Here is a 25115-nt window from a genome sequence, read left to right on the forward strand (position 1 = left end):
GGGCACACTCGTGTGTGTGTGTGTGTGTGTGTGTGTGTGTGTGTGTGTGTGTGTGTGTTTCATACAGAACAAAAATGTAGTAGAGTGCTACATTCCTAGCTTGCTCATTTGCCCCACTCAAGAGTATTCCATTTATTCTCTCTCGTTTGAAGCCCAGCTTAGACAATAAATAATCTTTTGCAGGGATACTCCTGTGTTCAGTTCCCTTTCTCCACCCATAGACATCACAACCTAAAGAGCCCAAGGGCTGCAAATCGAAAAACCTTTTCCATTTTCTCATGCTGGAACGGGGAGGGGGGGGCGGCGTTTACACCAATATTTAAACCAATTGGCAGCAGTTTCAGGACTGACAAAAAGAAGTACTTAGCGCAAAACTCGTAATTCACTTATGGAATTCCTTACCTCCAAAATGTGGTCATGACCACAAGCTTAGATCACTTTTTTAAAGGCTTAGACAAGGAGAACACTGCCAATGGATATTAGCCACAATAGCTAAATGGAAGCTGTTGTGTACTGAATACCAGATGCTGGGATCAAAGGGGGAACAGGCCATCATAGTTGGCAACGTAATACTGCACTAAATGAGCTTTCAGTCTCACCCATAAAGCTCCCTGTTAATAGACAACAGGGACAGGGAGGGTGCTATAAGAAACCAGCCATGGGGAAAGTTGTGTTTTCTTGGGATTATTCTATGCTGGCCCGCCAGCATCTATTTCCTCTTTCCCTGGTCATTTAGAGGAGCTCCTTATAGAGTCTTTTGATCTTCCCTCATATTGTTACAAGGCTCCTATATTAAGCACTGGCAGTCTTAACATTGCTGCTGCATAAAAGGGCACCAAATATCTCTCTGGACAGGACAGATTTGCTGCTGGAGGCTCTGGGATCACACATATATGATTTCCAGGACTTTGGAGGAAACAGTTTATGACACTTTAAATGGATGCTTTTATATCTATGTCCCACCTCGCATCTCCCCATCAGTCTTCTTTGGCTGAGCAGGGGCAACACGTTCAGCTGTAGCGTATTTAATCACTGGCCTGGGAATGGCATATGTGACAAGGAACTGCATGGCAGTGAGTTGGTGGGGGTGAGACAGAGGCCCCTCACTTCCAATCCTCTGCACTAAGCACAGAAATGCAGCAGGTTACTGCAGAAGGGACTAAACGTACAAAGCTGGTCTACAGGATAGCATCCACACTGCCTTGTCCTGCACAAATATTGCAGTTTGTTGCAGTCGTCAGCACTCCTTCGAGTATCCCTGCTCTTGAAGGTTAGGCAGGTGACTACTGGAAATGAGGTGCCACAACTGAAAAGGTCCTGTGAAAAACCCTCCCCAAAGAGGCACACGTAAGGCCCAAGTAAACACCTTTTTGTTTTCCTGTGCCTTCCCCAATAGAGTTCTATTGCCAGTTTTAACTCTCCTAGTGTTTTGGTGTTACTGTTGGTTTTTGTTACTGTTTTTGGGGATTACATTGTTTAAAATCCAATAAAACACAATTTGATGTAAGTTCATCCGTCTTCCCCATTCCAAAGGTGGCTTAAATAAATTAAAAATGTTTGCCTAGTGCCTCCTCTCCAAGTCAAATGGTTTTAGACTTCATTAATCATCATTTAATTGGACAGGAGGTACTGGATAAGGTTATGTCATCTTACTGCAAACCATCACAGTTCATTTTGATCCAAAAATACACTTTTTATTTTAATCTCACCACAAAAATACACAATGAAACCATGGAAACAAGGCACTGTTTATGCTTTAGGCACATCCCTACACACCAGTGCCTGGTCATTTTGCACTCCCAGTTGACTTTGATGAACACACCAGCTTGTTGGGTACAGGCAGCGCAGCCAAAACCAGAAGGGTGCTAGCATAAATAAGAACCTCTCCCAAAGCCTGTCGCCAAAGTCATCCAGAGGTGTCTGAGGAAGGAGCACAGGACCCAGTCCACTGCCGTAATCCCAAATTATGAATTGGAGAGCCTTCAACCACACTCAAGGTGCAGAGAAGATCGTGCAGGAATCTGTCATCGACGGGCTAAGTCTTGATCAGAATGGTAGCCTTCAAGCTGAGCTACCCGGACATCCACAGCTCTGCAAGGGAACAGAGTAGAAATGCATACCACCTTTAAGGGCTGGAGGAGACCAAAGCAACACAGCCATACTGTCACAGAATAAATTGCCCATCAGACCAGGCAGCTGCAATTTGTTTGAAGCAGTGGGACAGCACTCAGCAACCGCTCATAGCTGAAAGCAAAATGCCCTTTGCACTAAAAAGTGCCAACTTATCATAAATTCTAAGATGTGCATAAATTAAGCACATTCTATTTCCTGCATACTTTATTCCGCTTCTCACATATGAAAAGTGTCAAAATGGCATGTGTGATGCCTAAATCCACTAAAAAAATAATAAACATAAGCCACACTTCTGACTTTTGAGATTACTAGATATTTCCTACATGCTTTCAATTGTCACAGCTGTAAAGACTAGAAACATTGCAAAAATGAATACAGGCCATCAAAAAAAGCTGAATTCTGTGCTCTCTATTATTATTATTATTTAAGTGATTGCTTAGAATCACTGAATATCCACTATCCTGTCCATACAAAGAATTGTACTTTAGGGAAGGATTAAATCTGGATGAAATAAGAACTATAAACCCTTGAGTTCTTGCCTGATGCTAAAACATAAGCAACCTCTTACAGATCCTTATGGAGAGACAGTGTGGTGTGATGGTTGCAACGCTGCACTAAGACCAGAGAGACTCCAGCTCAAATTCCTACCCAGCCACAAAACTCACCAAATGACTTTAGGCCAGCCATCATTTCTCAGCCTAACTCACAGGATTGTGAATTAAGTACTTAACCTGAGGGTGGGTGGAAAGAAGACACATACGGAGAATGTGTTGACACTGCAAAGGCACCAAGGATGATGACAAAGGGGACAACACTTCTAACAATCTGCTCTCAGGTACCCATTATGCTTCAAAGCCAAAGGGAGAGGGGCACGTAAAGCCTGGCAGGACATCAGGCAACGTAAGGCAACCATTCTCAGCAGCTAGCGAAGACTTTGAAACCGCAGCAATCCCAAGAGAGAATGCCTCTAGACAGTTTGCAATGAGCAGCGACCCACCTCAGCTGGCTGCGCAGCAACTCCCTCTGGCCCCTTAGCACCTGTAACAGGGGGTCGTCCTCAAACTCTGTGCCATCCGAGTCTGCAAGACAGAAAAATTAAATCCACTTTAAGTGCTCTCTCCTTTTCCTACCAGTCAAGGCTATGGAGCTCTCCAATAAATATCTGCAGGGATGTTCCAAGCTGTCTGTTGTTTATTTGCTTAGAACCAAACAATCAGTGCAAACCTGTAAAATACAGTGGTACCTCGGGTTAAGAATTTAATTTGTTCTGGAGGTCTGTTCTTAACCTGAAACTGTTCTTAACCTGAAGCACCACTTTAGCTAATGGGGCCTCCCGCTGCCGCTGAGCCACCGCTGCACGATTTCTGTTCTCATCCTGAAGCAAAGTTCTTAACCCGAGGTAATATTTCTGGGTTAGTGGAGTCTGTAACCTGAAGCGTATATAACCCAAGGTACCACTGTAACCCACTACCCAGGTGCTTACGAATTCCTCCTGCTCAATTCCCGCTTCCACATAGTCCCCTGCTCTTGCTCCAGCCTTCTTCATCTTCTACCCCCTCCCATAGAGCCCACACATTTTTCTCTGCTTCTGGGCTGTGCCTGTATTGTGCCTCTGGCTATGCTTGTACTTTGACTAGAGGCATGCTGCAAATAGCTCCTGTTACAGCACCAACACTATGACACACAACATCTGTAGTTCTAGGTCTGTGCAAAAAAATACCTTGCTGGTGTAGATACCTTAGACACCCAGTCTCTTGCTTACTCTGTTCCTTCTCTAGCCACATCTCCATTTCCATTCTACCCATTACTGATTTGGTCAGTGTGTTTAGAATAGTTGCAAAATTGGAATTAAGCTCATGCTTGCCCAGTGGAAACTGAAGAGAGCATCATCATTGCCCATTGCCAGTGACAGCCACCCAGTGGTCCAGAGCCCAGGTCTAGGTTTCCTGTCCAGAGTTCATGAAATGTAAAGCCAGGCAGGAACTAAATGAACAAGCTTGCATGGGTGGGACGAAATGGACCACACCATGAATGTTTAAAGCCCTCCATGAAATCCACATATCTGCCATTCCCACAACTATCCCACCTTCAGCCTGCTCCAGCAGCTGAGCGGCCATGTTCAGGAGCTGGGGATGTGAGGGAACAGAAACAGCTCTTGGCCGAGCTTCGTCCAGGCTTTGACTCTTTGAATTCCTCTTTGGTTTGTCCCTATGAGGACCTGGAGAATCAGGTGGGGAGAAAAGTCTTTTGGCAATCACCTGCATGAGAGAGAATGCTAGTGAAATCTCCTCCTGTCCTCCTGGGAAGGAAAGCAGAAGTGGAAGAGCCCATTTCAGATACCCCCAAGCAGCTAAATGGAGCTGCTGGATGATGGTTCATCTTCCATTTCTATAGTAAAGTAGTAAAGTCATCCCCACAACCCACTGGGGAATCTGCAAGTGTGCTACTTGATTACATTTTGTTTATCTACATAAACTTTCTGAAAGTGCTTTTTTCTGGCACAGTGGTCTTTAAGGGGTCAACATCACATTACCTACTGAGAAACTCCTTAACATCTGCCAAGATGTCCATGCAGAGAAGGCCTGATGCTTGCCTCCTGTCTGAACCAACCTGGCTGCAGCCTCCAGTGCTTTGAGATAATGTCACAGCAGGCCACAAGTCAGTCTGGTTAGCCTGAAGGGAAGCAGTTGGGGAGCAGGCTACTAAACCAAGTTTGATAACTGGAGGCATTAAAGTTTCCCATTCACTCCTGTCTGAATTCACAGCGCAGCCTGTGAGTTTGTTTTCTCTCCAGCGGCTTTGCAGAAGGTCAATAATGATGAATAAGCCGTCTTTCAAATGAATTTTCTGTCTGCCAGAACTGATCGTCACTGCCTCCCACATGAAGGGCCTCACATAAACCTCCCTGGAACACAGTTTGAAAACCACTGTTCCTGTGAAATATAATGTGGGGATACTTCACAATTTAGCATTAAATTTTTGTTAGCCATAAAGGAAGTGGGGGCAATTGGAACACATGGGGGGGGTGGAATCAGAGGGCAAGAAAAGTGTTAAGGATAGAAAGTGTCTAGGTAGAACTGGGGAGGGGCCTGCACTGAGTCAAGGAGTCCTGTCTGAGATTAATGGAAACCTCAGCCTAGTCCTTCTTCCTAAATCTTTAGCAGTAGCTGCCAATAAAAGCATTCCCATTTGTCTCTGCAACCATGAGGACTAGAAAAATCATCCGAACTGAAGTGCTCACTATTCTGCATGATAGGCCTCTACATCACACTGTGATGACAGCCACAAAGATTGCCAGATCATATGCTTATACCTCTCCCAAGACGTGTTGAATAGAATCTTTTGTGCAACTGACTGGTGGCCCCCGGAAGTCTCTGACTGGTTTGGCTTGGCCCTGCTCGGTTCTGAATGCCTTCTGGTTCCCTCTGGGCTCAGTGTGCACTCTCTCTACAGGGCGGGCTGCCTGTTGATCCTGATGCAAAGTGCTCTGGCCCAAAAGCTTGCTGGTTCCTGCAGGCCTTGGTAGGGGAGGAGAGTCTTGGTATGCAGGGATAGGATCCTCTTGCAGAGTTACTTCCTTCACTCCTTGCTCTCCCTTTGGTTCTGAACTTCCAACCAGTACAATCCCACTGCTGAAGGGAGAGGCTTCTATGAGCTGTGTGGAGCATGGTCCATTTTTCACAGAGTCTGTGGGGCAGCAGGGATGATAATCACGGAGGGTGGATTTCACATGCAGCTGGGTTTCCGATGTTGGCTGCACTCTTCCACCTTCACTCTTCCAACTTGCAGGTTCTGATGGCTTCTGGGCCGTTCTTTCTACCTGCAGGGAACAACGATTGAAAAATATACATGACTCAGACTGCATCTACTGGACTTTCTGAGATGGAGTAGTGAGATGCTTAGAAGAAGATCCACTCCTCTCTGAACGCTTTGCCATACTGTATAGGATCAATACTGTGATGGGAAAGTTGTTTACCTCATCAACTCCAAAACAATTGAAGTAGGGTGAGGTGGAATAGCCACAAGCATCTTGGGAGTTATAGTAATTTCGTTGTCCCCGAGAGGGGGCAATGACAATAAAGATATTATTATTATTATTATTATTATTATTATTATTATTATTATTATTATTATTATTATGAAGTGGCCTGAAACAGTGCATGAACTTTGCAAGGTTTCTTCCTCTTCAGCTCTCAACAGCAAGGTAGCAAGAGCTGTGGTCCTCTCATGCATCACACGCTGCCTACTGATTGTGCTTCTCCATCCTGTTGTGCACTGAAAGCATGGCTCCATCCCCTGCTTCCAAGGCTTTTGCCTTGCAGCTACACAGCACAGAACAATGGCAAACCTATTCACCTCAAACTCTTACCAGGCTAGAAGCACGGGTTGGCTGGATATGTGGACTCCTCCAAGCTAGAGGGGGCATCACAGCAACAGCCTGGCTCGCTTCCTCCATCTTTCGCCGCAGTCGCCACTGGAAAAGGATATCATCCTCTGGTTTTGAAGAAGAACATGGCTGAGATCTTTGAGTGATATAGTAAGGGAAAGCATTCAGACTACCTAGGGAGGCAGGGAGAGAGAGAGGTGCACATGAATGGAGTGTCTGCAGTGAACTTCTGAAAAAGTTCTGCAAGATACAGGCATTGTCCATCGCTGTTTTCATTTTGGGATCATCATCTTTGAAAAAGTGTATATTGATTTGTCTCCTTTGGTGATGGCTTATATCAGTCACTGGATCTTTTACAGCAGGCAGGAGGAACCCATGGCTTCACAGATGTTGTTAGACAACAGTTCCCATCATACCTCACCACTGGCTATATGCTAACTAGGGATGATGGGACCTGGAGTCCAAAAGAGCCCATTCAACTCAACCAGCATATGATAAGGCATGTGTGCTTTTGAACAAGAATCGATTTAATATCAAGACAACACGAATTCTATACCAGTAATTCTGTGACCTCTAGAAATTTAGCAATACAAATTAACAGTTGCTGTTTTGCCCAGTTTATTCAGCTGCTGTTACCCTGTCCATGCAAGATCCTGCTCAGCAACCCCTCTGGCCTTTTGAAAGTTACCAAGGATTGCCTGAAGGGCTAGCAATTTGTTTGTTTGTAAATGAAAGGGGAGATTACTGGGATGCCCCTTACCAAATTCTGCCTTTGAGTGATGCACTGAAAGATAGGGCAGTCTAAAGATTTGTACTAAAGCAGTCATCATTCTTCATAAATCGCCAAATAAGAACATCCACACTGTTTAGGAGGCAATCAGACTTGCACTCAGCCAGTTACTAGTCCAGCCAACTTTCTTTTCCTCACTCCCCCCCCCCTCAACAACACTCACTTTCTGTCATTGTCCACAACACTGGCATTCCTTCAAGACAGAGTTCTTCAACCTTGGGCTTCAGGTGCTGGGACTACAACTCCAGTCACCCCTTACCAGTGGCTAAGCTGGCTGGGGCTGTTGAGATTGGAGTCCAGCAACATGTGGAGACCCCAGGTTGAAAAACACTGCCTTAAGAGGCAAGGTCCTGGATCTCATGTCTTACCTTGCAGCTCGCCAGGGCCAAGGTGATGTGGAGCATGACCAGTCGTGTCTGTGTCAGCATTTGTGATGGTGGACGTGGGGGTACAGCTTGCATGCCTGGAGCTGCTCAACGGGGATGTGCTGCATGCAGAAAAACATATGAGGACAGGCAGGTTATTAGGAATGAGGGGCAGCTGGGGAGAGAACAGAAAGAGAAGCTGGAAGGCCCACATTGAGGAAGGTCAGCCTAGATGATGAGTGAAATACAAAGGAGGTTAGTACCTTCTGTGTAACAGCCTGGCTGCTCTCTCCTGGAGCTTAACAGTCTCAGGGTCCAGCGTGGAAGAATCCTGTGAGTCCCCCTACAAAAGAGCATACAAAGGAATGGGTCAGATAGGAGACTCTATAGCTGGGATGAGGGACTTGTGGCCCACCAGATGTTGTTGAACTACAACTCCCATCAGCTCCAGCTCATGGGGCAAATGGTCAGGGATAATGGGAATTGTAGTCCAACAAAATCCAGGGGGTCACACATTCCCCACCCCACCTCTATAAGGAAAAGAATGTCAGGATTCTGGCAGCAGGGCAAGGGGAGAAGCTGCAGCACCTATGGAGTGCCTAGTGTTAGCAAGCTCATGACCAAAAAATAGAAGATGGTCAATCCAATGGGACAAAGGTACTTTGATCCACTGGTGCAGACAAAGTAGGGAGAGAAAGCAGAAGAACACCAGTTAAGGTGAAACAGTCACCAGTAATAATAAGCAGGGAGCTACTGAGACAGAGGAAATTGAAAATGGTCTTCTGATCTGTCAAAGTAATCAGCCAAACCAGGACCAAGAAAGACTCCTGCCTGCCTGCCAATTCTGAAAATTTAAGGTTGCTTGGTTCTTAATAAAAGATCCAAATGGGAAACCAAAAACTAATCATCCTGCTGAGAAGTGCTATAGTGAACATCACAATTTTCTCCACCCAGAGCACAGGCCTCAAAGCAGGACCAACTTTATGCATATGATTTCCCCATTTATCATGTTTATATTCTTCAAGGAGACGAGGGCGGCATGTGTGATTATTCCATATTATCCTCACAACAATCCTGTGTAGAAGGCTAGGCTCTGAGATATGACTGGCTGAAGGTCATTCAATGAGCTTTATCACTGAGCAAGGATTAGAACCCATGCCTCTGGATTCTGTACAATATTCCTCAACCCTGAGGGTTGAGATTAATAGTGATCCGCAAAGATAACATAACTATATTATCTCCTTTTCTGATGGACAGAGTAGATTCCTCCCCACTCCTAGAGAGAACCTCCTTACTCACCGAGGGAGACTGGTCCAGAGCAGGACTGAAGAGAGACTGCCCCACTTCACTCTGGCTACTGTCTGCAAGGAAACACCTTCATTACAGATTTCTGACTCACACAGTTCAAACATCTTTGCAAATAGCCTAATCTTTAGATCTTGGGTGGCTCTAGGCTCCCTCCCTCCCTCCCTCCTTCCCTTCCCTTCCCCTTTCATCCATAGGCCTGAAAAACTATATGCTTGACTTTAAGTTATCTTCTAAATTATAGGTGAAGAACCCTGAAAAAGGCCAACATGAATCCACCCTTTGGATGGGTTGCTTGGTTGTGAGAAATGGGTGCTAAAATTACACAGAACTCCCAAGTAATAATGGGGGCCGTCAGAGCCCCCCGTCACACTTTGGATTGCTTTGATACCTTAAAGAAAATACCTTAGAGCATATGCAGAGTTATCTGATAACTACAGAGAAGAGGGGACAGATTTAAATACTGTGATTTTTAAAATCCTGGCACACTTCTATTATTTATTTTAGGCCCTCTTCCCAGTTGATGCCAGATGGGCACCTGCAGACTGTGGCACGATGAGGAGGGCCTCTGAGATTATCTTACTGAGCAGACGGGTCTGTGTAGAAGGCATTCTCTCAGATAACCTGGTCCCAAGTTGGTCTCATATGTCTCTCTTATGGGAAAAGCTAGGACAGGAGCGACCTGTGAGCGCTACCCACCACTGCTAAAAAGTTCTACTTCATAGGAATTAACACGTAAGTGCTGGACAAAGACACAGCTCCAATGTGTGTGTCCATATCTAAATCTGCAAGTCTTCAAATCTGAAGTTTTTCCTACCAATAGCAACCACTCTTTTGGCTATGGCAGCTACTGCTCCAACACAAATCCAATTTTTCCGAGGGCTCACTCATCCTGGTCTGCCTTGATAAAAGTGTTCCCCATTTCGGCACCCTTCTTGTTGGGCTCAAGTACCTGAAGTTGGTGGCGATGTCTCCTTCTTGGAGATGCTGCATTCAGGGGGAAACGAGTGGCCAAGCCACCAGAACTGTGCAGAGTGACCATTTGGTGCCCAGCGCTCCCTGCGGCTTGTGGGTTGCCTGTAACGAAATCGCTCCATATACCTGCCAAAGGATCAAAGGTGCCGCATCACAGACATGGACAAAGAACTTTACTTCAATGTAGTGATCACTCCCAAGCTAGACTAGAGACTCAGTACAGTGGTACCTTGGTTCTCAAACGCCTTGGAACGTAAGTGTTCCGGTTTTCGAATGTTTTGCGGACACCGAACATCCGATGCTGCTGTTGGCTATTGTTTCTGGGGTGCTTGCACTAATCAAGCATTTCAGAAGTCAAACTGACTTCCGGAACAAATTAAGTTTGGCACTTTTGTTTTTGCTATTTATTTTGCATTTTTGTTTTGGAGGCTTTTTGGTTAATTTGTTTTTGTGACTGTGTGGAACCCAGTTCAGCTACTGATTGATTGATTATGTGACTGTGGAAATGGATAAAAGCCCCCCATCCAAACAATGACTATCATCAGCGCAGGTAAGATTTTTTTTTTTTTAATTATCATCTACAGTACTGTCTTATTTATTTTATACATTGATTATTAGGGACGCGGGTGGCTCTGTGGGTAAAACCTCAGCGCCTAGGACTTGCTGATCGCATGATCGGCGGTTCGAATCCCCGCAGCGGGGTGCGCTCCCGTTGTTCGGTCCCAGCGCCTGCCAACCTAGCAGTTTGAAAGCACCTCCGGGTGCAAGTAGATAAATGGGGACCGCTTACCAGCGGGAAGGTAAACGGCGTTCCGTGTGTGCTGCGCTGGCTCGCCAGATGCAGCTTGTCACGCTGGCCACGTGACCCGGAAGTGTCTGCGGACAGCGCTGGCTCCCGGCCTATAGAGTGAGATGAGCGCACAACCCTAGAGTCTGGCAAGACTGGCCCGAACGGGCAGAGGTACCTTTACCTTTACCTTACATTGATTATTGCTTTCATTTTCTGGACCAATGGTCTTGTTAGATAGCAAAATTCATGTTAAATTGCTGTTTTAGGGGTTATTTTTTAAAGTCTGGAACAGATTACGGTAATCCATTTTGCAATACTTTCTATGCGAAAGTGCACCTTGGTTTTGGAACGCTTTGGTTTTAGAACGGATTTCTGGAACAAATTAAGTTTAAGAATCAAGGTACCACTATACTCTGAGACAAGCCAGTATGAGAATTTGCATCCTACAAACAGACTTGACTGAGGGTATCAGATGTGTTCTTCTTCCAGGTAGTATTTGAACCCAGGACTCCCATCCCCACACCAGTCCAGTAAACTTGCTGCTCTGCCCACCCACCCGAGAAGAAACCCTTAGCTAGCAGGCTTACCTGGCAATAACTGAATCACTGTCTGAAACAGATTCTGGAGGCTTTGGTGAAGCCAGTGCCTTGATCCCCGTTATCTGCTCTGAGGGAAGGCCCTTTGCTCCCTCGGGAGTCAGAGAGGAAGAACTGCGCTCAGTCGAGGGCCATGATTCATTGAAGGGGCTTGTGGAGTCTGACTCTGGGGGTTTCACCTCCTGGTAGCTGGACCCAGGAAGCAAACCTGGGGTTGGAGGACTCTGTGTTTCTGCCTTCTTGGGAGAGGTGGGGCAATTCTTGTGTCGTAAACGAGACGGACTCAGAGCCTAGGAGAAGGAAAGTGTGTTTTCAGAGTTGGTGGGCCCAAACGGTTGGCATAAACCTTCCAGAAACGTTCAAGCCAAGATGTAACACAACTGCCTCTTCCTATAGCTCCACTTGACAACTGTTTAGTCATTACATTTTTATCCTACACTTCCTCCAAAAAACTGAGGGCATCAAATGTGGTTTCCTGCTCCCACATCCTTTTCCATCACAACAATCCTGCGAGGGAGGCTAAGCTAAGAAAGGATGAATGGTCTATGTCATGGTTGAGCAGGGATTTGAACTCCCAGCATTCTAATCAATATACTTTATTGGCTCTTTCCAGGCCTAGCTCAACCCCCAAGAATACAGAAATACCCAAAGAGGAGCATTCATGTTCCACTGGATAGCCAACACCATGGAATTTTTATCCAGCTCCCGAAAGGGACTGGTTCAATAGAGATCCAAAAGACCTGTTTGACTCTTCCTGCTAGCAGCTCTGCTCCATTTGATTTCCCCGCTAGTGACTCTGCAGCATTATTTGCCCACCTTGTCTCCCCTCACCCCATCTCACCGTATATCGCTGCTCCTGCCTCAGTGGGTGTGCCTGGGAAGGGTGGTAATGGCTCCGCGAACAAGATTGCTCCAAAAAGGGGCTTCCCAGGGTGGAGAAAACAGCCATACTGCGGGCAAGCAAGGAATTCCAGTTAGTGAGGCCCTGCCCTGCCTAGACTGGGCACTTCTTAGCAGAAGGAAACCCATCAGGTCAAACCCTTTTCTTCCGCTAGCTCTCATACCTGGAATCCATTATTCTACACCCAGGTGTTCAGCTTTGATGGCTGCGGATGTGGTCTCTACACGCTTTCCTCATGGGATGATCGAAGGCTTCCCAAAGTTTGTGCTGTAAACAGAAGAAACAATAAATACATACATTTTGGGATAGGCTTTACTTCTTTTACGTAATTTATTTTGTTTCCAAATGTCCATAGGCTTTTCCTCCACCCTTCCCTTTTGTTTTTTATTGGGATATTTCTGGCAATCATGATTTAGCTGAAGGAGGGGAAAGGGGCAAAAAGGCATGAAGAATGGGGGCAAAAATATTAAGATGCAGTTTTGCCAACATAAGGAGGGGCACTCAGAGAACTCAGTTACAGATAGGTAGCCGTGTTGGTCTGCCATAGTCAAAATAAAAAAAAATCCTTCCAGTAGCACCTTAAAGACCAACTAAGTTAGTTATTGGTATGAGCTTTCGTGTGCATGCACACTTCTTCAGATACACAGATATCTGAAGAAGTGTGCATGCACACGAAAGCTCATACCAATAACTAACTTAGTTGGTCTTTAAGGTGCTACTGGAAGGATTTTTTTTATTCAGAGAACTCAGGTCACTGCTTTTTCTAAGTGCTCAAAAGCCCTTCATATACACTGGCTCAGTACAGTGGACACTCGGGTTGTGAATGTGATCCGTGCGGGAAGCATGTTCGCAACGCGCAGCATTCGCAACCCGCATTGCCGCTTCTGCGCACACGTGGGTCGCGATTCGGCACTTCTGCGCATGTGCAAAGTGTGATTTAGCGCTTCTGCACATATGCAAGCGCCGAAACCCGAAAGTAACCTCTTCTGGTGCTTCCAGGTTTGGCGCGGTGCAAACCCGAAATCGCACAACCCGAAGCGTCTGTAACCCGAGGTATGACTGTAATCTTTATAAACAATCATTTAAAGGTCAGAACTATTATTCCCACATTGCAGGTAAACTAGGGGACAAGAGGCTCAGAGATTGTGGTTCATCAATGGCTCCCGACAAACACACGGCTGAACTGAGAAGCTCTAGCTCATACTCATCATCACTATTACAATGGCTCTCAAATACAAAGTTGGCATGTCGACCTGGAAACTATTTCTCACCCCCTGTACCTTGCCTCTGTCAACATGTAACTCGGGAAGATTAAAAGATAAAGTCAAGGAGTCATATTCAAAGTCTCACCCTCTTCTAATTCATGCCACTCTCTGCTTCCATCTGCCCATCTATGCCATCTCAAGTACCATCATGGAGCAAAGGCAGAATATAAATGCAATAAATTAACAGAAAATTATGTCCTGCTACTTTATCACCTGAAATTGCCTCATTGCACATCATCAGTCTGCTCCTTGGGCTATGCAGGCTCCAACCACCTTAACATTTCTCCACAGCCAGGAATTTGGCCACCGTTTGCCTGGCAAAGAAACCAACCACAACGTTCTCAACTGTGGGAACGTTAAAAAAAGAAAGAAGAGCCCTGCACTGCAGAGGTGGGATAAAATCATCCTTCATACAAACTTAAGGCCTCACTCTATGGTATGTGTAGTCTATCTGTTAATCCAGCCCAGGGAACTTTATATAAATCCATTGACACAGAAGCAAAACAATTCCAAATTGTGACAAGATCCAGACCTGGGAAATGTTCTAGAGCAGCTAATCTGCTGCACGATATTATGAATTTCCAACTTAGCTGTGGTTCAGAGCAATGAATTATTTGCATAAATGAATTCTTTCCTTCCTGCAGCTAGGAAGGAAATTTCCATGGCACTTGTTTGCGCAGTGTGCAGTTGCCAAGGCAACAGTTTTTGTTCTCCCCCCCACCCCCCGTGAAAGTACCCCATTCACTGACCCTGCCATACTATGAAACGATGAACAGCATGAATTCCATTGCTCTGGAATAAAATGTTATGACTCCAACTAACATCTGATCAAAAGGTGGAATAATTCCTATTATAGCAAAACAGAGCAAGCAACTGGATTGGTTGGTATGGGATAGTATAGCCTTTAGGACTATCACTGGAAGATCAGAGCTATGAAAACTGGACAGAATAATGAGGAAAGAAAATTCAACTCTTTAAGTGCACCCATCAATTGACAAATCTGTGAGAGCATCTCTGTGCTTTTAGAGCATCTTCCTGTGCATCTCCCAGCAAAGCAGGTCTCAGTTGTCCACCTGTAAAATGGAGTTACACTGTAAGAAACGCTGTAGCCAAAGCGAGTTCTTACTTATTTAGGCCCACACATCAGGCACAGCTGCAGTAAATGCTGGGAGGATAGTTCAATCATTCAAACACAGAACAGTGAAAATCCCTTCATAGCAGAACCGCCAGCCAAACTGAAATGGTTACCAAGACAGCCTGTTTTGCTAACTATTGTGACAACTTAACAGGCGGCTACTTGCAGCCAACACGTCAGATCTCACCAATGGCAATCTGTGGCCCTAGGGGCAGGTGGGGACAGTCCATTCCCCTGAGCCCTTCTGCCTGGAGGATAGAACTGTGCTGACTGTGCCAATCCTGATCCTCATTTTTTGCACTGGCTTGTACCTTTAAAGCCACACCTTGTCCCAACACTGTACTGACAAGGAGGACAATGGGGCTTCCCAGCAGACACATGAAAACAAATTTCACTATGGCCAAACAAAGACAACCAACCATACCCTAGGCCAGGCACGTCCAACAGGTAGATCGTGATCTACCAGTAGATCACTGGTAGATCAGTGACTCCCAACAAAGAAGCCAAACAACTCTGGCTCCCCTAAAAAAACCTCAACATTCTTGCCCTGCACCCCAAAAAAATGGGCCTTCCTTCTCCATTTGACCTGAACCCCCCCCCCAAAATGGGGTATATCACTGCCAGTTTTTAACTCTGAGTAGATTGCAGTCTCTAATCTAATGTCTCAACAAATGAAACTGATCTGTAGAAAACGTAACTTGAAAAGAGAGACATAGCACGTACATTTGTAAACCAAGAAATCTTTAATAAAAAAATTATTTAAAAACAACAACAAAGGCCTCTGACATGCTAATGTCAGCAGATGAACAGGAAGCTGCTTGTACACCTGTGAGGTACCGTATATGCTGACTGAAAGACCTCTGGACTTTGGTGCGTTGAGAGGGCTCAGCCTCTCTAGGGGGAAATAATCCTGTCTACACATTTGTTCCCAGAAGCAAATGCAGAATTGAAGGCATGGTGAAAATGAAATTCCTTACTTAGGCTGCATTCCTACATGAAGACATCTGAAGGCAGCCCTGTATCGGGAAGCTTTTAATGTCACCATGGTTTGTGTGTGTTTTCATATATTCTGTTGGAAGCAGCACAGGATGACTGGAAATCCAGTCAGATGGATGGGACACAAGTACGGGTAATTAATTATTAATTATTATTATTAGTAGTAGTAGTAGTATTACTACTACACTTAGGGATCAAGCCTCAAGTCAAAGGGATTTACTTCTGAGTAGACATGTATAGGCTTGCACTGTTAGAGAATGCGCACACCACAACTGGGGTTGCCATAAGCAATTCAGCCCCGGGCTTCTATGCCTTATCAAACAGAATACAGTGGAACTTCGGGTTGCGAACATGATCTGTGTGGGAAGCACATTCGCAACCCGCAGCGCCGCGATTTGGTGCTTCTGCACATGCGCAAAGCATGATTTAGCGCTTCTGTGCATGTACGACCTCCAAAACCTGGAAGTAACCCGTTCCAGTACTTCCATGTTCGGCATGGTCCGTAACCCATAAGTGCGTAACCCACAGCGTTCGCAACCCAAGGTATGACTGTAGTGATTACAGCTAACAATACTAAATATGGTGTTACCAGAAAAATAGGGGTTCACTTTAGGGCCAGACCCCTTACCTGAGTCACAATGGACATATAACATAAGGTGGAAAAATTGAAATATCAGTTTTAGCCCTGCATAGGCACCTAAACACTGGCAAGGAATGGAAAGTATTTTTTCCATGCCAAACAACATTCTAACTGGACATCTCTTCCTGCCAAAGGACAAAAGGATTGTCCTCTTTATTTCTCCCCCACACTGCACTTGTACATGAAATTCAGCTGGCCAGGCCCATTTCTTCATAATGCTTGAGGAAGCATTAATGATTTTTTTTTAGTGGCTACAATCTAGCCCAAATGCTGCAAATGCAGAACAAAGACCATTAGCAAGCATGAATACTATCTCCTAAAACAACTTCACGTTGCATTGGCAGCAGATGACATACAGAAAGGATGATCCAGTGACCGCTTCCATTACCGCTTTCCAACAGACTACCCTGCACTTTGAGAAAGTACAGAAATGCTAGAATTCATTCTCCAAACTGTACTGGTGCATTATTTAGTTCTCCAATTCTTTAGTTTGGCACTTGTGAAGAGTCAATGAGAGACAGACAGCAGTCTAAACGGAAAGAGGTCAAAATGGATTTAGAATGCATTTGCAGTGTACAAGAACAACACAATTTAGGGAACTCTCATTGCAGAGTTTTCAGTAATAATAATAATTTATTATTTATACCCCACACATCTGGCTGAGTTTCCCCAGCCACTCTGGGCAGCTACCAATCGAGTGTTAAAAACAATACAGCATTAAATATTAAAAACTTCCCTAAACAGGGCTGCCTTCAGATTTCTTTTAAAAATAAGATAGCTACTTATTTCCTTGACACCTGATGGGAGGGCATTCAACAGGGCGGGCACCACTACCAAGAAGGCCCTCTGTCTGTTTCCCTGTAACCTCACTTCTCACAATGAGGGAACCGCCATAAGGCCCTCGGCGCTGGATCTCAGTCTCCGGGCTGAACGATGGGGGTGGAGATGCTCCTTCAGGTATACAGGACCGAGGCCATTTAGGGCTTTAAAGGTCAGCACCAACACTTTGAATTGTGCTCAGAAACATACTGGGAGCCAGTGCAGATCTCTCAGGACCGGTGTTATATGGTCCCGATAGGTGCCAGATATGTTGATTCAACAGGATCAAATGGAAATTCTGCTGTTCTATTTTAAACTGTAGACTAGGTAACAGAAGGAGTGGCACGCACGCACACAAAAACCTATAGACTCCTCTGAGATTGCTGTGCAAAAACACCCCCCACAATTATTTTTCTGAGAATTTCTGCCACTATTCCAGTTTAGTGCTAAACCATGCTATTGGCAGAGCCTTTATGCAGCATTCGAGGGGTAAATGGGGAACCAGGCAAGTACACAAGGACATAATCAGCTTCACTTCTAGGCAATCACCAGGTCCAGTTTGCAACAATTCCATTCACTTTTTTGTGTGTGGCAAAGAAAATTAAAGAACAGAAGCAGGCCCCTCTTTAAACTGCTAAGCACAGTAAACATGCACTTGAGTGGATTTCCATGGTCTTTCGGTGCCAAAAAGACAGATCAGATGAGTGTTTTGTATGCCTCAAAATAGGCCACTCATCTGCCACAAATCTCAAATAAGGTCTGGAGTGGAAGCAGCAAAGCCTTAAAACAGAAGCAAAGATTTAAATATCTTAATCCATGCTGCTGCTCAAAAAGTCTTCCTTGGCCCCAAAGATAATCCTCCTCTTGCAATACCCCCAGCAAGCACAGAGATTCTTCCTTGAATATTTGACACCACAGCACTTGACGAAACATGGACGTGCATAATTCATAATTTAAGCAGACAGCTACGAGAGACCTGTCTAGCACTGAGAGTTAGCAAAGAACTTCGCCATCTCTGCAGTGGTATGGAGGTTGCTTCATTAGCTGGAGATGTCAACTTCCCTTCCTTCTCCAGCATACCACCCATCCTGCTTTTCAACCTTGGCAAACCAAGATCCTACTTCACATTACCTACAGATATAGCAGGAGCTATTGATTATTCTCACACAGGTCCTGGTGCTGTGAGCAGTGCATCTCCGAACTGCAAGCTTGTGAGCCTTGTCATGCGCTGGCAAAAAGAGTTAAGGCTGCATCAATGTTCCTTCGCTTGGTTTCAAACTGGCATCTTTAGGTTGGGAGGTTTAAAGAATGCCACTGTGGGTTGGCACGTAAAGCAGGCTGGCTTTGCATTTTAATAGGGTGGCACAAAGGAAGAGAAAATCTTCAACCCAGATGGATTAAATAAATTGCTTGTGGCTTACTTTATGGCACCTGCTCAGGCTTGAATCGGTCTTCACTGAATGTAGATGTTCTTGCCTGTTTTCTGGCTTGTCCTGCTTTTTGGCATCAGAAGTCCCAGTTGTCAGCATTTATGGGGTGAACGAAAAGAATCCCAGCATTTTCTGTTACTGTTTTCTTTTCGACCTTCCCCTTGTGCAATTACTGTAGCTGCTACATACACCGGGGGCTACTAATGCAAGTCAAGCTCCACTCAAGTTAATAAAAAAGGTCCACGTTTCAGTTGGTCAGGGAGCCCATCATAAACACAGTCCTTTCCTCAAAAGGATCAAATTCAGTATCTATGATTTGTGGTTGAAAGTCCTCCACATTAGTATGTGACAGCTCTGCTTTTTTGACAAAAAAAATTCTTCATATTCCTCTTTACCAGATCCCCAAAATTACATGCATTCTTATACCATCCAAAGTTATGTAGTTCGCAACAGTTACACCAAAGATTAGTGATACTTTTTTAAAAACCCAGACACAGTATATTACTATCCCAATCATTTCTATAGTTAGGTCATGTTGGCTATGCAACTTAGCTTCTGAACCACACAATTCTTGTAATATGTAATTTAAGTATTTTGTTTCTTATGTAAAAAAAAAAAAAGTGTTATGGCCTTCTGGCTAAAAATTAAAATGAACCTATTAACCCAATAAGATTAGTGGGGGGGGGAGTAAAAGAAAAGTGCTTCATATATAGGTAAAGGTAAAGGGACCCTTGACCGTTAGGTCCAGTTGCAGATGACTCTGGGGCTGCAGCGCTCATCTCACTTTACTGGCCAAGGGAGCTGGCATACAGCTTCTGGGTCATGTGGCCAGCATGACTAAGCCACTTCTGGTGAATCAGAGCAGCGCACGGAAACGCTGTTTACCTTCCCGCCGGAGCGGTACCTAGCTAACTATTTGCACTTTGTCGTGCTTTCGAACTGCTAGGTTGGCAGGAGCAGGGACCAAACAACGGGAGCTCACCCCATCGTGGGGATTCAAATCACCGACCTTCTGATTGGCAAGCCCTAGGTTCTGTGGTTTATAGTCCTCGACTAATTAACTTACTAGATTTTAGTACAAATCAGAAACATCATTGGCATTAGAACAAGGAAGCTTAATATTATTTCTTTCCGTTGTTAAGGTTTCTAGAAGCTACAGGTCCTAAGATTATAATTCTGTGAGCACAAACACAAAGGGCCCTTGCCTTGCGGGGAATAAAACAAGTGCCACTGAATTTTCTATGTCTCCTGCAGAAGATCAGGAGAGGACAAACCCAGAGCATAGTGAAGGACTGCTAGGAAAGAGAAAATATATTAACCATTGGAGGGGGGTAGGTAAAAAAAGGGCTAAATGCAGAAATAACTAAGTACACCACCCTGGTCACTGAGACATTAAGGGGCACGAATAGCAGCCTCTCCTAGGGCCTTCCCGAGAGATCAGGACATTCCTCTAAAGAGATGATAACATACGGATGTGCAATTCATACTCTCACCATAGGGCCCAACCTATCCTATTACACAGGAATGGGCAGGGACACACCCCATCAGTTCTCTCTTGCACTGGCTCCCAGGACACTCCCTGCGTCTGCAGGTGAGGCCACAGCTGGCTCACTCTGCTGACAAGCCAGGTTGCATTGCTTTCACTTTGCCAGAAAGCTTCAGAGAAGGCAGGTAGGATTATGATTTCCAAATAAAACCAGGGAGTTCTGCATACTAGTGCAAAGAGGTCATCCCATTCTTAGCAGTCCATTAACAGATACAACAGCCACGCTCTACAGCCTCAGAAACCATAAGCCCTAGGAATAGCTAAACAAGCCACATATTATTATAGACTTACACTCCACATTTCTAATACATATGTATTACTCCCTGCTACTGATGGGAGACTGCTCCACCTGGCAAGTATGTCCTGGCCCAATGTTGCAAATAAGGCCATAAAGGTTGCTAATCCATTGGGCTACACATACAACTGTAATGGTACAAACCCTAACCTTGTCTGCCTAGAAGTAAATTCTGTTGAATTCAATGGGGCTTATTTCCAGGTAAGAAAGATTGCAGGACTGCAGTCATTTGCAGCATGCCAATAAGCTTGAAAAGGAACAATACTTCCCATTTGCCAAAAAGTTACATGGTTATGCGCTATCCCCATAACGTAACCCCAGTGTAAATTGAGTGTCAACTGTATTTCTAAACTAGCCGCAACCAATTAATTGGGGTCAAAAGGACAGAAATGTTTGCTCCAAACCTCAGCACCATCTTCATGAGCTCTAAAAATGCCAGATGCTCAGAACTATGACTGGATTTCCAAGTGGCAACTTATTTGGAAGCAACACCGAATGAGCAACTGTAGTTTAGTACATTTAACAGCTGACTGCAGAAATGAGTACTACTATTATTACAGTGGTGCCTCGCAAGACGAAAAGAATCCGTTCTGTGATTCTCTTCGTCTAGTGGTTTTTTCGCCTTGCGAAGCAAGCCCATTGAAGGATTAGCAGATTAGCGCTATTAGCGGCTTTTAGCGGCTTATCTGCTGATCGGATCAGCTGATAAGCGGCTTAGCGGCTTAGAAAAAGGGGGGAAGGAAAAAAAACCAGCAGGAACTCGCAAGACATTGTCGTCTTGCAAAGCAAGCCCATAGGAAATTCGTTTTGCGAAGCACCTCCAAAACGGAAAACTCTTTCGTCTAGCAAGTTTTCCGTCTTGCGAGGCATTCGTCTTGCGGGGCACCACTGTACATATATACCTCCGTTTTCGAACTTAATCTGTTCCGGAAGACTGTTCGACTTCCGAAAGGTTCGGAAACCGAGAATCAATGCACTGGCTGCAAAGTCAATGGAATAAAATGAAAAATGTGCCTCGGAAGTCGTTTGGCTTCCGAAAATTGTTCAAAAATGGAAGCATTCACTTTCTGGTTGTCTGCGTTCGGCTTTCGAATTGTTCGGCTTCTGTAGCATTTGAAAACCGAGGTTCCACTGTGTGTTTGTGTGTGCATAATATTTGTATACCACCCTTCATCCAAAGATCACAGAGTGATTTACAACATAAAAATACAAAGTGAGAACACAAAGTGCATAATAAAACAAAAACAAACCAATAACCCCTTACCAGAATAGTCTGACAAAATAAAGGCATACACATAAGGTTTATTACTCCTGGGAACACAAAACCATTATGAGTACAAACATACATGTGACCATTATGAAGTCATGAAGTTAACTAACTGGAGGAGAAGAAAGAAAGTAACTTCTGAAAGGGGGTGGGAATCTACATATCAACCAGTGGTAACTTATGCAGGATTATGAAAGGGAATAATAGGTTTCCTCTCTGTCTATTGCCTGCCCTCCCCAGGTTCAGATTACTGGTTATAAGTAGTGGTGCTTTGCTCCCAACATTAACTATTATTAGAAAAGTTCAATTCTTGAAGACTGCAATCTAACACACACTTACTTGAGGGTAACTCCCATTGAAATCAGTGTGACATGACTTCAGATAAGCATGAATATAGTCAACCTGTAAGATTGTCAAAGAAACAGGCAGAGGTAGTTGAGCTATTAAGGTGCAAGAAAGAAAACACCTTCAATGAACAGACAACCACCCCTACATCTGTCATAAGAATTTTCACTCCTAGGTAGAATCTACATACATTTAAAAAACATTGTGAAAATACTTTATTTTAAAACGTTTTGAAAAATACATTGAATTTTGCATTGCTCACTGTCACCATCTAGTGTCACATTTGTATACTGCACTTTACAACACATTTAAAGTGTTTTATTTGCAGCTGTGTAGCTGAGTCAGGACCTGACTAATTGCTCAGCTAACATCACAGAAGAAAGATAGCTTGTGCACTGTGCTCAAACACATTTCATTATTACACATACCACATGCAACTTGGCAACTACCCTCTTTTTCAGCATAGCATTTCATGATTAGCCAAAAGTTCATCACAATTTACAACTCAATGCCATGCAATTACCTAGGATGCAGCAAGTGCTTTGATCTAGGCCACGGAAGGCGACCAACTTGTTTGGGGCTTGAAAAACAAAACTCATTTCATTACAGGTTTCACCATCCACAGATTCACACTTCTGCAACCTGGAGAGGCAGAAATCTAGATCTTTTTAAAGAGAAAGCAGGGATTTCCCATAATTTTAACTAAGCCTCATAAGTCATTTCAAAGTTTTGGAGATATGTCAGTCGCTCACTTCCAACTCAAAACCTGATCAGAGCCAATTTACAATTCATGTAAATTGCTGGATTATTTTTTTTATGATCCCACAACCCAAGGCAAATCTGAGGTACAGAAAGTTCAGCATCAACAAAAGTCACATAAAGCCAGAAGCTACAGGTGTCTTAAAGCAGAAAGCTTCCAGCTAGTCACAGACCCATAGCTACAAGACTAAAAGCCTCTGATGAGCGAGAGGCTCCAAAGCAAAGTTAACACATTCCAAACACTGGTTTAAAAATAGAGAGGTCCTGCAGATTATAGCCTGGAGCAATATTCAGATAATAACCAAATGTTTTCAATGTGTTTATCAAAGCACTGCAAGAAAACACAACCTAGGTGGGACCACTTTACATGTCATATATTTAAGGATATGCTTTAAAAAAAAACACCTGAATGCAACAAGCTTGTAAGCTTGTTTGCAAATGCAAATAGGTACACATCAGAACTCCCTCTTGAAAATACATGCACAGGGACAAACCTAGGTCTGTTGCCAGGTAACGTGTGAAATGGCCTAAACGTGTTAAGTTTTGAGAATCATACTAAACAAATCCCAAACAAGCAAGTCTAGAAATGAATAAAGCTCTGGGATGGCGTCTTTCAATGCACAGCGCAATCTCTTCTGCTCTGCGGGAGTTAATTCCGGGATAATCTCCAACCTAAACTAGCATTCACACCAATGGGGCCTGCATTTCTGAAAACAATACTGTACTCCCTGCACACAAGAAAATCTAACAGCCACAGCTGAAGGGAATAGAGCTGGCTTCGTTTACTACACAAACACAAACAGATTAGGTTGCCAGTCCCACACACACCCTTTTCCTTCACGCCCCCCCCCCCGCAAGGCCCAGCTCATGTGCCCTTAATAGGACTACTAGGAGCCAAAGATTAGCAGAGGAAGCTTCTTCCACCACTGAAATCTCCATGCCTGTTACTTTCTCCAACTAGTGCTCCAGTGCTTTTTTTCTAAATAAATATTTAGGGTCATTTTGACTCAAGAAAACTACCATTTTATAGTTCAAATCGGAGGAAATAAATACAGTAAATGGACAAAAGTACAAAGAGTCACAAAATGTTTAGGCCGGGTCCCCAGATGTTGTTGGACTACAACTGCCATCATCCCTGATGATGGCTAGGGGTGATGGGAGTTGTAGCTAGGGGTGATGGGAGTTGTAGTTCAACAACATCTGGGGACCCACAGGTTGAGAAAGGCTGGTTTAGGGGTATGCGCCCGCCCAGGGGGGGGAACACTGTATATAGGTGTGTTTTTCTCTGCCTCTAGCTGTTCACAGCTCAGCATTTTAGCAGCCCCTCCTCAGGGTCCCTTCCAGCTCTACGATGGTGCTACCCTAAACACCATTACAGTGGTACCTCAGGTTACATACGCTTCAGGTTACACACACCGCTAACACAGAAATATTATCTCAGGTTAAGACCTTTGCTTCAGGATGAGAACAGAAATCGTCCTTTGGCAGCGCGGCGGCAGCAGGAGGCCCCATTTGCTAAAGAGGTGCTTCAGGTTAAGGACGGACCTCCGGAACAAATTAAGTACTTAACCCGAGGTACCACTGTACCAGGGTGTAAACCTGCGTAGGATTACACCGCTAAAACACACTTACCTGACAGTGAACCCCAAGGAATACTCCTCTGCAGCAGTCCCTCGGGATGTTGCGCCTGGAGAGCGGCCCCGGATTCAGTGCCCTCTGGCGCCCCTTCCCCGGGGCCTAAAGCCCTTCTTCCCGCTCAACCCGAGATGAGTTTGCCGCCTTGGCCGTCGCCTAGCAACCGAAAGAGGAAGTCGCTACCCGCGGAGGATGTCGGGTGCGCGGCTTTTTCCTCGACCTGTCGGCTTCAGTACTACGATTCCCACAAAGCATTGCGCGCCGAGCCCTCCGGGAGGGGAATATACGCCAGGTGGCTTCTCAGTTCCGGTCGGGCGCACAAACTATAAATACCGTCATGCTCTGGTACTACTTGATTGGGTGTGAGTCTCATGGGCGAAGCCAAGTGAGAGGGGGGGCAAATCCTCAAAAAGTATTGAAAAGCATTTAAAATACTCAATAAACTAAGGTTCTGCACCCCCACACAGCAGAAGTCTGCCCCCCGTAATGGTCTCTTTTTTTGGGAGGGGAGGCATTTTTACCCGTGATCTCCCCAAAAAAGCTCAACTGTTTGCCCCCCCCCAACAAAAATCCTGGTTACGCCCATGGTAAGTCCCATTACACTCAGCTCGACTTATTTTTAAGCAGGCGCTGCAAGTACGTGACAAACTGCAATAGTGTCCTGAAATGTATTTGTAACACTAGGGCTGAGCAATTCTGAAAATTAGCACGTACGCTAGCTAGGGTAATCCTGTGGCCTGT

General features: G+C 44.8%; 2 protein-coding genes across 2 annotated transcripts in view; one reads left to right on the forward strand and one right to left on the reverse strand.

The window, feature by feature from the left end:
- LIN37 (lin-37 DREAM MuvB core complex component) overlaps positions 1-25115 on the forward strand; it is a 50481-nt gene that overhangs the window by 12482 nt on the left and 12884 nt on the right. The window lies entirely within an intron of this gene.
- Positions 1673-24622, reverse strand: PROSER3 (proline and serine rich 3). Its single transcript, XM_082232245.1, has 13 exons — positions 24372-24622; positions 12406-12509; positions 12183-12291; positions 11333-11631; positions 9933-10081; positions 8975-9036; positions 7939-8018; positions 7679-7797; positions 6503-6693; positions 5447-5953; positions 4220-4391; positions 3131-3212; positions 1673-2091 (listed from the first exon to the last, which is right to left on the reverse strand). Exons 2-13 carry the CDS (start codon positions 12414-12416, stop codon positions 2025-2027), a joined length of 1848 nt encoding a protein of 615 aa, XP_082088371.1. The 5' UTR covers positions 12417-12509; positions 24372-24622; the 3' UTR covers positions 1673-2024.

Source organism: Podarcis vaucheri (genome assembly GCF_965113315.1).
Source record: "Podarcis vaucheri genome assembly, chromosome: 7".
NCBI classification, from domain to species: Eukaryota; Metazoa; Chordata; class Lepidosauria; order Squamata; family Lacertidae; genus Podarcis; species Podarcis vaucheri.